Source organism: Lingula anatina, chromosome 4, assembly GCF_051362555.1.
Source record: "Lingula anatina isolate TDL-2025a chromosome 4, LinAna3.0, whole genome shotgun sequence".
Lineage (NCBI taxonomy): Eukaryota > Metazoa > Brachiopoda > Lingulata > Lingulida > Lingulidae > Lingula > Lingula anatina.
In genome coordinates, this window is record NC_141770.1 from 25,851,348 (window position 1) to 25,867,358 (window position 16,011).

General features: G+C 37.3%; 1 protein-coding gene across 1 annotated transcript in view; it reads left to right on the forward strand.

Moving 5' to 3' along the window:
- Positions 1-15,828, forward strand: part of LOC106157843 (ran-binding protein 9) — a 23,424-nt gene extending 7,596 nt beyond the window's left edge. Inside the window, exons 3-12 of the mRNA XM_013533611.2 lie at positions 1,833-1,885; positions 4,007-4,174; positions 5,696-5,718; positions 6,049-6,150; positions 6,296-6,378; positions 6,708-6,820; positions 7,195-7,824; positions 11,597-11,754; positions 11,999-12,110; positions 12,392-15,828. Of these exons, the coding sequence (XP_013389065.2) occupies positions 1,833-1,885; positions 4,007-4,174; positions 5,696-5,718; positions 6,049-6,150; positions 6,296-6,378; positions 6,708-6,820; positions 7,195-7,824; positions 11,597-11,754; positions 11,999-12,110; positions 12,392-12,522 (1,573 nt within the window). The 3' untranslated portion in view covers positions 12,523-15,828. The remainder of the gene's footprint in view (positions 1-1,832; positions 1,886-4,006; positions 4,175-5,695; positions 5,719-6,048; positions 6,151-6,295; positions 6,379-6,707; positions 6,821-7,194; positions 7,825-11,596; positions 11,755-11,998; positions 12,111-12,391) is intronic.
- Positions 15,829-16,011: the final 183 nt, after the last annotated feature.

The following is a 16,011-nucleotide window of genomic DNA, read 5'->3' on the forward strand; positions in this document are numbered from 1 at the left end:
ATGATAACGTCTGTTAAACGTTATAGTATAATTCCAGTGTTATTCTCATGTTTTTTGTATACCTTGGCCCTGTATTTACCTGACCTACTGACAGTAGATTATTTTGATCATGTCTGTAGTCCATATCTTTGAATCTTTATGGTCGAAACTTCTGTCATCCCAGGGCATGGCTTTTTTTTGTGTGACAAAGATCTTTAATTTTATATATTGATATGCTATGATACAATACTTCAGCTCAAAAAACTGCACGCTTTAATAAGATATATTTAGCACTATATTGTCTGTTCTAAAACAGTATAGTATAAAGGAAAAAATATTTCAAAAATTAAAAACTACCCTATTTCAAGAAAATTTTTAACTACCCTGTTTTGAGCCCATATATTTCATTTATGGTGGTGTTTTTATTAAATATGTCTGTCTTTTGACAGCTTTCTTGCCTTGTTCAACCAAGATATTTGATCTTTGACATGTCAGACCTAAGTTTTTTTCAGGTTATTTGGGTTTTTCACTAGACTTCAAACCACTAAAAACTCCATCATGTGACCTTAACCCAAAATTCTCCTCTGTTTTGTTTTGATATTGTACACAAATGTTGCACGCCATGCCTGACTCAAACCCCCCCCCCCCCCCCCCCCCCCCCCCCCCCCCCCTTTCACTGACTCTTAATATTAATGCATTGTCTTCTGATTTGGGCTGAGATGGATTGACCACATTTATATTCCCTTAGTGGCTCTTGTCAGGTGTGAATCTATGTCATGTCAGTCAGGTGCAGTTAAACCAGCACTATTCCCTTGTCCTTAGTTCTAGTCCCAACAGATGTCCTCACATACGGTGACTGTCATAGCTGCTGTACCTATTGTCTGACAAACATATAGAAGAAAGACCAAAAAATTGGGTCTCTGAAAAAAATGCTAAGTTTGATTTGATATAGCTTTATCCAAAATGCAGAATTGAGTAATACATTTTATGTCTTTTCCTTTGGACTTTGTAAGACTGTTGAACTTTCGTATCTATATTTAAAAGACTTAGAGTGAATGATAAATATTTGATTAATGTATCCTTAAAATTAGACATATTGAAATATTTCAACTCTTTTATTTGTTTCATCAAATTTTCCGTGTGCCTGTTCTCTGGTGTAAACTTCCCTTTTCCCTATGGGTATAAACATCAGTTTTATAAGACATTTTGATGATTGCCTTCAAGATATACCATAAAACATAGCAGCAATCTATATATTAACCTCAAGTAGAAGACATAAGTTGTGATCAGATAACCATTGGAAAGCCAAACAAAGGACACGATAATTACAGTATGGCTGTGGGCAGGGCAGGATTAGATTGGCTTGGTTCCATGTGGTTAGAAATTTGAAAAAGTGCATACTGTGATAGGTTGACCATTCTCTGTTTGAAATGGGACTTAGGAGACATTAAGAATGAGTTGGGATGACCTAGCTAGTGCAACCTAACTCCACGTGAACACTCACTGAATGCAGTCAGATTAACAGACTTGCATGCCTCTTTTTGTGTCTAAAGTAGTCGTAGATCACCACCTCCTCTATATTCTCCTCAAGCCCTGGAGGATGTGTGTTGGCCTGTTAGTCTGATTATATTCAGCGAGAGTTCCCATGGAGTTGGTGATCAGTAGCTATCCCAATCAACTCATCCTGAAAGGCCCCTTATGAAGGATGGGAACACCCTGAGATTTTTAGAGATCACTGGGAACTTGTGTCTCTACTATAAATATTCCTCTTTCCAGTTTATTTAAACTGCCTGAGAAAAGATTATGATACAGTTAATCATTATGTTCTTATATTATGTGCTCTCTTTTTCCAGGTACATGGGCATTGGTTTGTCAGCACAGGGAGTGAACATGAACAGATTGCCAGGTGAGAGAGAGAGGGGGTTGTGTAGGGTGTGTCCACAATGTAACCATCATACTGGGTAGTACACTTTAAGGAAACTGTCATAGGTAGTTTGAACTATTTCTGCTTGGACTCTCACTGAATGCAATGAGATTAACAACAGAATAATAGATTGTCATTGTGGATTTTTGGAAATGATTTTTTCCTGGGTTGAAATAGATGGAAATCTTCAGATAAAAGATTACACAAAAATTTCAACTCAATTCATCCCTCCCCCTCCCCCACCGCCTCAATAGATAAATGATTATATGTAGTTAAATGACTGAATAGATAAGTACTAGTACTAGTAAGCAAATGATAAAAGTCAAGTACAGAACAAAATAAAATAGTAATGTAAATAAATAGTTAGACTGACTAAGAAAGTGAGAGAGAGGCACAAATTTAGTGAAATTATTTTACTTACAAAATGAAATGATTTAACTTACAAAAGAGTACAAAGAGTTCATTTGAGGTAAATTGTTTACAATTCTCTAGTGGCAGGGAGGACGGATGTATTTAGTTCTGGAATTAAGGTTCAGGTCTTTGAAAATGTCATGTTGCTCAACTTGTGTTACTTGAGAAGACCACAGTGACAGATGTGTCCACATGAGATAGTTGACAGTCCACTGGGTGGGTTAGAGTTAAGGTGTTATAGCTTTACAACATTCCATGTGGCTCTCTACAAGCAGGATGTTCACTTGTTTGTACACCATTTCTATGTAATAAGGTAACCAAGGCATTCTCAGTTGGGAGCTTGATGCTCCTAGTTTTTAGAGCTAAAAGTACTTTTAAGCTTTAAAGCCTAGGCATGTTCACAGTTAGAAGTCTCGAGTATCATCATTGCAGTTTACCATGTGTTTTAGTTTAAGGTTGATCCTCAGAAATTTTTTCTAAGAATTTAAGGAGCTTAAGGCCTTCTCATCCTGTTAATCTAGGGAGAAAAAAAAAGAAAAAAAGGAGCAAAATCACCTGCCAGCTGAAATCTTGCCAAAATATAAGGTTCAGAACTTCTAATGGAGCACAGCAATTATTGCCTTCACAAAAATCAACAAATCCTAATTCCCTAGAAAGATACTTTGTCTTTCTGCAGTCAACAGTTAGATTTTTAAAAGATCTGAAATCTTGAACACCCCAATTCTAATTTAAACGTATTTAAGGCCCAGCATGGAGGCATATCAAGTTGACCCAAAGTGACCCTGGCAGTGACCCTTCAGTTATAACCCAAGAGACCCAAACTGATCCAGTGCAACACACTTTCATGATGTAATAAGGGGGGAGTGTGTGTTAGTAGGGGCTCTGTAGTGTAAAAACATCCCTGCTCCACCACCAGGCCAAGTAGAGTGTGTGTAATCAGATTACTAGGAGGTGAACTATCAGCTTATTCATGGCTGTGCTCTGAAAGCATGATTACCTTGGCGGGATATAAATAGTCTTAATACCTGTCTGGGAGAGCAAAGCCATATGTTATCTCATCAACTGAGCTTTTAGTTGTGAACCTAAGCCAGGTAAGACGGCAGCACTGGAGATAGTGCACTTCTGGTCTACTATTGAGTGTTACTAAATGGTTTATGATAATGGAAATTCCTTTCACCTCAAGTACGCATTTTCCCCCCACAACCCATGCTAGCACTAAATCTAAGTGCGTGATATATGTACATGGTGAAAGAAGAAAAAAACTTCAGAATAAATTGATTTCCTGCTCTTGCATAATAAACCATGAATAATAAGCTTTAGATGAAATGAATTTAAGAATAAGTTTCCTGTGGTTATTTCAGGCAGAAAGTAAAATAGATACAGAAAGGAAATGTTAATTTTATATTGCATGGATAGTTATTGTTCCTGTATCCTTTTATTTTGTTCTGTTGCCCATTGTGTAATCTAAATGTTTAAGCTCTGTGTAATCTAGATGGCGCAGCAAAAAATTGTAAGACGGATAACAGATTAGTATTTGTGATCATAGTAAATAGTGTAGATGACCATACCAAAGTCAATATTTATGGCTGAAACTAAGTGGCCATTTATAAGCCAGACCCGGCCTGTGTCCAGCTCAGATCAATAAAATGTTTGAACCAAGAAGAAATGTGATTGATTTCTAATCAATTTCAGGTTGGGACAAACATTCGTACGGTTACCATGGAGATGATGGGCATTCATTTTGTTCCTCTGGCAACGGTCAGCCGTATGGTCCTACGTTCACCACTGGTGATGTGGTGGGGTGCTGCATCAACTTGATTGACAACACCTGCTTCTATACCAAGAATGGGGTGAATCTAGGTGAGATAACTTAGGCAGTTGATGTGTGTGTGTGTGTGTGTGTGTGTTTGTGCATGCGGGCTTGCATGCGAGGTTGAATCTAGGTGAGACAACTTGGTCAGTTGGTATTTGCTTGCTTGTGTTTGTATGTGCATGTGTGCATGCGAGGTTGAATCTAGGTGAGAGAACTAGGTCCGTAGGCGTAGGTTGTATGCATGCACGTATACTATGGAGAATCTAGGTGAGGTAACTTGGTTAGTAGGTGTGTGCGTGTGTGTGTGTTTGTGTATGCATGCCTGCCTGCTGTGGTGAATGTAGGTGAGAGAACTTGGTCAGTAGGTGTGTGTGTGTGTATGTGTGTTTGTGTTTGTGTATGCGGGCGTGTATGTTGGCTTGCTTACATTCAAACATGAGTGCACGTGGCTGTAAAAATATTGATAATATCTTAAGAACAGAGTTGTCTGTGTCTGTGTTTGCAGAGATAAGTCTCATATTTACTGTGATGCAGAATGTTGGAAGGACAAAACTTGTGCTCTTATATCAAATTGCCAGCATATCATGAAATTAGATCAAAACATGATTGCATAAACATGTTATTATGTACATAACATTAACAGTTATTTTTAGCCACATTTTAGCTAATTTGTATTCCAAAAATGAAAGCTTTACAAAATGTTTTTCTAGTGCTTGGCATTATAATTTCCCAGGGTTCAGCTTCACCTCTTGTCCTGTTGTTAAGTCATTGCTAATTAAACATTGCTGTCTTTATTTCCTTATGTTTTCTCCTTCAGCTTGACAGCCCATTTTCCTGTGGTGATTTGTTATGTTCACTGTTTTAAAATATTGGATCCTGTTATTCAATTTTGTTGGGTGAAATGCAATGTCTTTGTTAATTGATGAATCAGCCATCACCCTATTTGATACTTCAGGTGCTGAAAAACTTGATTTAAAAGGCTTGGTTCATGTTTATTGTCACATATATAATGATTACAGACAGTCTTTATGATTAAAAGATGACCCTTCTTGTTTAACAGTAACTTATTTTGTGTTGGGAGTGTTTTATTGCCTGTGGATTCAGTATTGTTGTGGCCATATGTGCTTCTTTGCTGAGATTAAAAGTCTTTGATTAATATGTATCTTATTTATGAAACAGTTTTATTATATAATTTTGACAGATCGCCTGTGTGTGTGTGTGTTAGAGAGCATGTACTTGTGTTTGTGAGTATTTGTGTGTATATGGATGGGTGTGTATCTTGGCATTTAAAGTGTTGGTTGGGGAAAGCAGCAAAAATATGAAAATGGCTGGTTGAAAGGCTGTGTGTAGTCACCTGTAGGCAAAAGTAGTGATTAGTGTTCTTTCTGGATACATTAGCTGTCAGATGTGGGTGTTCATTGATCTAAAAAGATATTAAAAGTGAGTGATATTACATGTACTACTACATGTATTATGAGCAAAATTAGTAACATAAGAAGTTAATGTCTATAATAGAGAGGCTCATAGTGGGTAAAGGGTTGTAATTGGATTTTCATATTCTTTTTCAGGTGTGGCATTCACAGATCTCCCAGTAAGTAGTTATTTATAACTTGTAAACTACTCCTGTTAAAGGCTGTGTTTAACGTTCATGCCAGAAATAAAAAGGGAAAATACTTCAAATTTAAATTGTGTTAAATCTTCTATTAAGGAAAAATGAGAATTGATGTCAGTGGGTAAATTGTGTGTTAAATTTGAACAACCCAGAATCGACTAACACTTGACATCTAATTCCTTTTCCAGCTAGAGGAGGTTTTTCCCATAATAGGCAGATTGGTAGGACCGTAGGAAGATATTTTACATCTCTCTGCTATCTAACTCCATGTTAGATATGTCATATTAAATGATGTACCTCTTCTTCCAGGGTAATCTGTATCCCACAGTGGGTCTCCAGACCCCAGGGGAAGTGGTGGAGGCCAACTTTGGACAGAGTCCATTTGTATTTGACATAGAGGACTACATGAAGGTAATGGGCCTATAGTCCTGTGGAAGCTAGGGAATTCTAAAGTCAGCATAGTAATTTGTAGCTACAGTGATTCTTTATATTGAATATGGTAGTTTTATTAATACCATATGGGATTTTGAAGTAAAACTGATGTTTGTGGTTCCAGGAGTGGCGTCTGAAGACCAGGACCACCATTGAACGTTTCCCTGTACCAGACAGAAGAGGAGAGTTCCAAACAGCTCTACAGAAGTAAGTCTAGGGATGCATGCCTCACCCCTTGTATACTCTGTGCCTGTAACGTGAAAATGCTGGACATGTATACCCTAAAAGTCAGCCAGAGAGCCCAGTTTAACACACTCTGCCCATAAAGTGAAAATGCTGGATTTGTATAGGTATAAAGTTGATCAGAGGGGCCTTTCACAGTGAATTTTATTGGCCTAGCTACTGCATGCCAACTCCATGGAGACTCTTGCTGAGTGCAATCAGATGAACAGACTGACACCCATTCTCATTGCATTGTCTCTTCTGATTGTGTTCTAGCTCATATGTATTACTGTTATGTTTTTTCCCCTCTGTAGGATTGTGTCCACATATCTAGTCCACCACGGTTATTGTGCTACAGCAGAATCATTTGCCAGGAACACTGGGCAGGCTTTTGAAGAGGAGTTGGTGTCTATAAAGAACAGACAGCGTAAGAGAACTTGGGGGGGGGGGGGTTTAGAGATGGGCTACAGTGATCTGAAAATGCCCTGAGAAAAAGAGAAACTGTGCTATGGTTAAAACATAACTTCCTGTTTTATAGAGGTTTTTAATGAAGAGAGAATGAATTTAATTTTTTTTTTTGATGATTAAAAGTGTGTGATTTTGCAGTTTGGTTGTTTGTAAAATGGCTTTATTTTCAATGACAGGGAAGCATATAAAAAGTGTAAAATATCTTAGGCCTTACAGTATTTATTGGTTACATTGTGTTTATACCATGTAAATATCATGGGCATTTTGAAATCCTGTCAGCTTAGTTGTTCATAGTGGCTCATGTAATGTGTTTACGATATTCTGTGGTTGCAGGAATACAGAAGCTAGTTCTAGCTGGCAGAATGGGGGAGGCTATTGACACCACACAGCAACTGTACCCAGGCTTACTGGAGAGCCACAGTAACCTGCTGTTCATGCTCAAATGTCGCCAGTTTATAGAAATGGTCAATGGAACGGACAGTGAAGTGCGCGGCGCTGCCATACGCAGCCCCAAATCGCGTCACAGTAGTGGCAGTGGCAAGTCCAGTCCTAACATGAGCCCTGTCCACCACTCCTCATTTCACGGTGGACAGCGGTCAGCCTCCAACAGCTCTGGGAACAATAGTCCTAATAGGATTACTATAGCAACTAAGGGATCCTTATCACAACAGCAACAACAACAACAACAACAAAGTACACACAACAATGTGACATTGATTGATCCCATGGGGCTACCGTTACAGACTATATCTGAGTCAGATATGAACCATATGAACTCTATGAATGGCAATGCTGCCTGTACTACTACCACAACTGCTGCTGCTGCCACTAACAGGCTTATAGACAATGACGTGGAGATGGGCTCTCTAGAAGAGGAGTACCATTCCCCACACAGTAATGGCGTTTCGAATGGAGTTTCGCACACAAATGGAGTTAGTCGAGAAGAGCTGGAGTGTGATATGGGTATGTTTTGGGTGAAATTTTTTTCATCAAATAGAAAAAAGTTATAAAAGTTTTGAAAAAAGGATACCATACAACACATGCATCTTTTATATACTATTCTTCACTACATATAAGCTAAAATGCATTGATGGAATTACACAATAAGATGCTGGGGGGATGTAACAAAAATATGTAATGTACTGGGATAAATATTTGAAATTTCCAGAAAATGCCTTCATGAGAGCACAAATGTCTGATATATTGCTTTAAAAATGGAAAAAGCTATCAAGTTGTAATTGTACCACCAGCGTAGGCGCTGGCGGTACCCATGGTTTTAGTCCCGACCCGTATGTTCCGCCGGCTCCGCCGGCTCCTGCGGCTCCTGCGGCTCCGCCGGCTCCGCCGCCAAGTCACTGTTACCGCTTCTCCTCCTAGACGGTAAGGGCCCCTGTACCCATCTCTTGGATTTAGGTCACCTATAATCTCAACTCGTTCCACGTAAAATTTGGGCTTTGTCGGTATTGGGGTCTAGGTGTGGCACTCATTGCAATGCACCCTTGTCTAAAAATGGCAAAATTAAATGCTAATTATCTACCCTACGGAAGGAGTTATGGGAAAAATTTCTACAGACAGCTTTCCAAAAGTCATATGTGTAGATTTCAAATATGCCCTTGGATTTGACCTTTGACCTTTATTTCAAGGTCAAACAGGCCAAAATTTTCAAAAAAATGAAATTTTTTACGAAAAAAATTTTTTTTGCCCTGTTATTCAGACACCACACAGACTTAACCAATAATATTATTGGAAAGTGTTACCCTTCGGGTCATCTTTCATCTCCGTGAATTTGGGGTCAATCGGTGCATTTTCACGGGAGTAGCGGCCATAAAGTACCGAAACTGAAAACTGTCTCTAATTCGGGAACCGTTAATGCTAGAGACCCATTCTTTTTTGCATTTTGTAGAGCATGTAAAGCCCAACACTGGAGGTGGTCTCCATTTTTTTGTATTCCATACGGTTTTCAAGTTATGCTGTATCAAAAAGTACATAATGGTGGTGAAAGCAAAATGTGCAGTACGGTAATGGATAATAAATTTTGAACTCTGGAAAAATAATACATAAGGCTTGGCAAAGCAGACAACTTGTGGTCAAAAATGACATTATTTCATCAAATTTGAACTTCTGGAACTTCAGAGCTTTTCCTATTTTAAGAATTTTGACCAAAATGATGTTTTCTTTATTTTAATTAATCTTTTCTGTAGGAAATTTATGGCACATTATGGTAACTCCAAAATTATAACATTTAGTCCCTTATATCTCCAAAACTGGCAGAGACAGGTCCATAGTTACCATTGAAGTTGAATAGGAAGTCATATAGTGGCAATCTTACTGTGACCTTGAAATTGACCTTTGACCTACTTTTCACCATGAACTGAACTTTGCAAATTTTGCTTCCCTTTTATCTCCAAAACTGGCAGAGATAGGTCCATAGTTACTATTGAACTTGAATAGGAAGTCATATACTGGCAATCCAAATGTGACCTTGAAATTGACCTTTGACCTACTTTTCACCATGAACTGAACTTTGCAAATTTTGCTTCCCTTTTATCTCCAAAACTGGCAGAGATAGGTCCATAGTTACTATTGAAGTTGAATGGGAAGTCATATACTGGCAATCTTAATGTGACCTTAAAATTGACCTTTGACCTACTTTTCACCATGAACTGAACTTTGCAAATTTTGCTTCCCTTATATCTCCAAAACTGGCAGAGATAGGTCCATAGTTTTTATTGAACTTGAATGGGAAGTCATATACTGGCACTCTAAATGTGACCTTAAAATTGACCTTTGACCTACTTTTCACCATGAACTGAACTTTGCAAATTTTGCTTCCCTTATATCTCCAAAACTGGCAGAGATAGGTCCATGGGTACTGTTGAACTTGAATATGAAGTCATATACTGGCAATCTAAATGTGACCTTAAAATTGACCTTTGACCTACTCTTCACCATGAACTGAACTTTGCAAATTTTGCTTCCCTTATATCTCCAAAACTGGCAGAGATACGTCCATAGTTACTATTGAAGTTGAATGGGAAGTCATATACTGGCAATCTAAATGTGACCTTAAAATTGACCTTTGACCTACTTTTCACCATGAACTGAACTTTGCAAATTTTGCTTCCCTTGTATCTCCAAAACTGGCAGAGATAGGTCCATAGTTACTATTGAACTTGAATAGGAAGTCATATACTGGCAATCTAAATGTGACCTTAAAATTGACCTTTGACCTACTTTTCACCATGAACTGAACTTTGCAAATTTTGCTTCCCTTTTATCTCCAAAACTGGCAGAGATAGGTCCATAGTTACTATTGAACTTGAATAGGAAGTCATATATTGGCAATCTAAATGTGACCTTAAAATTGACCTTTGACCTACTTTTCACTATGAACTGAATTTTGCAAATTTTGCTTCCCTTTTATCTCTAAAGTTACGCTGTATCAAAAAATACATATTGGTGGTGAAAGCAAAATGTGCAGTACGGTAATGGATAATAAATTTTGAACTCCGGAAAAATAATACATAAGGCTTGGCAAAGCAGACAACTTGTGGTCAAAAATGACATTATTTCATCAAATTTGAACACCTGGAACTTCAGAGCACCTCCCATTTCAAGAATTTTGACCAAAATGACCTTTTCTTTATTTTAATTAATTTTTTCTGTAGGAAATGTATGGCACTTTATGGTAACTCCAAAATTATAACATTTAGTCCCTTTTATCTGCAAAACTGGCAGAGATAGGTCCATAGATACTATTGAACTTGAATAGAAAGTCATATACTGGCAATCTTACTGTGACCTTGAAATTGACATTTGACCCTTTTTTTCACCATGAACTGAACTTTGCAAATTTTGCTTCCCTTTTATCTCCAAAACTGGCAGAGATAGGTCCATAGTTACTATTGAACTTGAATAGGAAGTCAAATACTGGCAATCTTACTGTGACCTTGAAATTGACCTTTGACCTACTTTTCACCATGAACTGAATTTTGTAAATTTTGCTTCCCTTTTATCTCTAAAACTGGCAAAGATAGGTCTATAGTTACTATTGAACTTGAATAGGAAGTCATATACTGGCAATCTAAGTGTGACCTTGAAATTGACCTTTGACCCACTTTTTATCATGAATTGAACTTTGCAAATTTTGGTTCCCTTTTATCTCCAAAACTAGCAAGATAGGTCCATAGTTACTATTGAAATTGAATAGGAAGTCATATACTGGCAATCTAAGTGTGACCTTGAAATTGACCTTTGATCTACTTATTATCATGAACTGAACTCTGCTAATTTCTTTCTCTTTTAACTCCAAACCTGGCAGAGATAGGTCCATAGTTACTATTGAACTTGAATAGGAAGTCATATACTGGCAATTTACTGTGACCTTGAAAATGACCTTTCACCTACCTTACGATGAACTTAAATTTGATTGTACCATTTTTAGTTTCATATATTTTTTGCAAATATTGAAAATTCTTGTTGATTGCATGTTTACAGCTTGTCAAGCACAAGACTAGTGGCTGTGTCCCTTATTTTGTGTATGTGGGGGTCTATACGAATGCGCTTGCTCCAGCTGGTGGTACAATATTCGGAGGCGGTATCGCCTCTCTGATCCTCTAGTTTTATTACTGGACAATATATCAAGTGGGTAAAAATTGAAAGAAAACCTTGAATTTTAAGAGTTAAATTATCTGCAGTTGGTGTGTATTGTAACCCTATTCTGTCATTCTTGAAGACACTAGTGAGTTTCCACACCAACAGAAGCGTCAGTTATGTGGAGGAAACCAAGCCGCCATTGAAAAAATGCTCCAATACGGCAGGGAACTTCATGCTATGAGTGTACAACTACGCAATGAATACGGAAAAAACCAAGCCAATAAAAAGGCACTGCAGGTGGGTGAAACTTGTCCATTATCAAAGTTATTAAGCTGTCTCAAAGAATTTATTTTTTGAATGATATAAAATATCATTCTTGCAAAATTGCTGTCAGTAGTTATTTATTTCTTTGCATTGCTGTCTAGTTATATCTCTAATATATCTGTGTATTTATCAGCATTTCTGTCTAGTTCCATCAATAAATTTCTATGTATTTACCAGCATTTGTGTCTAGTTCTACATAAAATCTCTCTGTGTACAGGATGCATTCAGCCTGCTGGCCTACTCAGACCCGTGGAACAGTCCTGTGGGTTTTCAGCTGGACCCTGTCCAGAGAGAACCTGTCTGTGCTGCCCTCAACAGTGCCATCCTAGGTAACTACACACACACACACTCACACACATACACACACACACACACACACACACACACACACACACACACACACAGTAACATAAATACATATTCAAAACTTTCTTTTAACTTTTGTCTGCAGAAATAAAATCTTTCAAACAAGAAACATTGGAAAGTAATCAATTGGAAGATAAATTGTAAAATAAAATAATAATAATAATAATAATAAAAAAGACTGCCTAAAATTTAATGTTTAATAACAAAACCGTTAAGATGAAAACATTTATTGTTGTCCTTCCAGAATCACATGGCCTCCCTAAAACCCCTCCTCTCCAGCTTATCATAGGCCAAGCCACAGAGTGTATGAAGATGATGGCCAAAGTGGGCGCAGGATCCTGTGCTTTTGCCTCAGTTACGGACTACTTACACTAACCTAGGTGCATGATTTAGCTGGACAGTTTTTACCATTGCACTGCACAGAACGACCACTGACTCTTTCTCTCTCTGTTTAGACTCTACGGTTTTTTGTTTCCAATTATGCAAGTCATCAAGATGGCTGCTTGTTGTACATGTAGGCTGTGATTGGCAATAGAAAGCACACCATTTGTGTTTGATTGATCTGCAGTGTGTAAAGTGCCACTGGATATAATATTCTAGAGATGTAATAGGTAGGCTGGTAGCTGAATTGTTATAAAGCCTGATGGACATGGAATTACTACAGTTTATGATGTGTTTACTGAAAGAATTTTTGAATAAGAATTTGTAAATATATTGTAGGGCTCATCTTGATAATAGGTGGTGCTGCTCCACGGTAAAGAACCTGATGCTGACATATGAAGATGACTTGTACAGAAAAATATTTGTAAGACAGAAGTTTTGAAGTACAAGCAAGGATGGTAGAGATATTGTAGTTCAAGCAATAGGAATCATCATAAATAGCCTCAATCCAGACTGCCAGTATGGCGGGATGATAAATGAGACTAGAAAATGTGTGAGGATTGGTGTTAGGTGTGGTTAACCTTATATCCATTAGGGAGAAACTGTATGTGCCAGGAATGTGGTCTTAGATAGCAATACAAAAGTAACACACAAAACACAAAACTGTTGTGCAAATGACAGTCATTCTTCAGAACTTGAGATAAAACAGTCAAGAGATAATTTCTGGATAAATCAGTTTCTTATTCCTTGCGTCACCATACTTGGTGTCTTTATTTCTTCCCTCATTCTCCTCCAAATCCCCCCAAAAAAGTCTCTTGGTTGAACATTTAGTCACAATATCTTGGGACAACTGAGTTGATTCCAATTTCGCAAAGCAAGATTGCTGCAAAATAACGAGGTGTTAACTGTGTGGTCACTTGGGATATGTTTCATCTCGAGACCATAAGTGTTTATTAGATGACTGAATTAAGGGCTCATATCCAATGGAACTGTCTTTCTATGTATATTGATTGAACTGCGCGGGGACTCAAACTGAATGCAATTAGATTAACCAATTAACACACCTCTTCCTGGCATTAAGTAGAATACAGAAAAACTGGTGATTATGTATGTTGTAAGCAAGAGGAGGTGTGTTAATCTGATTGCGTTCAGCTAGTCTTCCTGGAGTTGTATTGATCTTATTTCAATGGGAATGAGCCCTGAGAGTTTGTTTTTATACTTTGAGGTGGCCACATAAACATGTGGTGCATGTAGGAGAGTTTTTAGCAGAGCTAATTGAGGTTTATGAAATGAAAGATTGTGAAGTTCATAACCAGGCATCCAGAGACAAGATGTTAATCCCAGAGGGAAAGAAAGAACCCCCCAAAATAGCTAGATTGATTCAGGTCAAACATGGTGTTATTTAATTTATACAATATCATAGTACATGGTGCTGGATTCTGATAATTATACCTGTAGGAATAGACAAAGGAAACGAGATATAGAAAGGAAAGCATGCAGGTTTAAAGGATTTTACAAATATTTATTTTATTTCCATGGAAAGTAGTGAGTGGCTTGCAGTGTATTGAATGGGTCATGTAAAAAAATGTGACGTCATGTAAAAAATGTGACAGACAGGTGTGATGTTGATGTGGCCATTAGACACTATAAATATCTTCTGTAAATTGGCATTGTGAGGGGTGAAGCTCATTTATAAACTTCCTTGCCTGACAGACCCTTGGTTTTGTTAGAATGCGTGAACTACTACTGCAACAGAATGACACTTTTATATGAAGTGTGATCACTTCTCTTTGGGTGATGATGGCATTTTTTTCTTTTTCGAAATTTGTTTGGAGGGTAGAAATGTGCACAGAATAAGCCAGAAAAATATCTGCAGAAAATAACTCCTTGAGGCCATGTGTGAGCACCCAATCTGGCTGGATATTTTTATAGAGAACGTTGTGAAGTCTGGTGAGGTTACTGGTTGGGATTTTAAATCAAAGTTGCATCTTACTTGTGGTCAGACAAAAATTTGTTCTTGCATTATGTGATATTGGGGACATGCTGTCAAGTAATGGGGTGAAATGTCACCTTCCTAAATGTATTGAAAGGGAATTTATAATATTTATAATATTTGGAAAGAAAAGACACTTTTGAAACTTTCTTAAAACTAGGTTGAAATCAAAAACTTGATGTAATCAAATAATCACCTAATCATACCCTTAGTCTGACTAAGGCGATAATCACATGAAATGGCCTAATTAAGGTTTACAGCAGTTGTTGTAGTTCGTTTTCAAAATAATATCTTACTCACTTATAAAAGAAATAGAATTTTTCAATACCCCTATATCTTTATAGCTTGACATACCTCACAGATTATAGATATTAGAAGGAATTTGGCAGCGAGTAATTCAGCAATAGGTTGATAGTATTAAGGAGAGCTGACATATTTTCTGACCAAAATCTGTTATACGAAAATCTGTTTATAAAAATATGCTGTCAATAATGAGAAACTATTTTGGTAATGTGTGCAAGTAAACGTGGATGCTTCATTTTCAACCTTGTGGAATTTTGAAAGTGGTCAGATTTGGAAGGATAGGGTGCTGTATGTATCTAGTACCATATGACATAGGCCTGATTTAGAATAGGGGACTTACTAGTCTGAGGATCAAATATGGCCGACCCACTTGAATAATTCCCCACAGGATGTCCATTCAGTGTCTATTAGAGTATTAGATAGCAAGCTTTGTAGTGGGTCGCCATATTTGACCCTCGGACTAGTTAGTCCCCTATTCTGAATTGGGCCATGTAAAATTTTGGGTATTATAAAAGCAATTTTTTTCCTACACTTTTATTTTCTGGTGAACCATGTAGAATGGTGCAGATTGACTGAAAACTCGACACACCCAGGGTTCCATTACGCTCCCCAACTTACACAAGATGGGGAACTAACTCCCTAATGATTGATTTCTTTATTTATTTACATTTGTTGTTAATCTACAATAAAAGTGTACTCATCAGGGGGCTGTCAGTAAACAGGTTCAATTTTCTTCATGCAGGGAATGGGCCATGCGCGGTATTTTATTGCATATCTATAATTAATAGTCACTTAGTACCGTTCACATGATTGTAGACATTTGATATATATATATATATTATTGGTGATCTCCCGTTCTTGAAGTGTGAAGATTAATTATCAGTCAACCTTTAACATATTATTGTCATATAATTAAACATAGTACACTCAATGTTCCTGTATTAAATGAATAATTACTGGGTTGTATGCCAGACTTTACAGAAAATAAAAATTATTATCAGTGATGGGCTTTGTTTCTCTCTGGGTCAGGGTTCCAAAGGATTTTTTAAAAAACTTAACAGTATTAATTTGTCTCTGTAAATTGTCAATTTATGGTGCAAATCTTAAGTCAAGTCCTAAGAACATTCTGAAAACTTTTCACTTTGATCATATCCCATTCATAATGACCAGTAAATTTTTAAAAATAA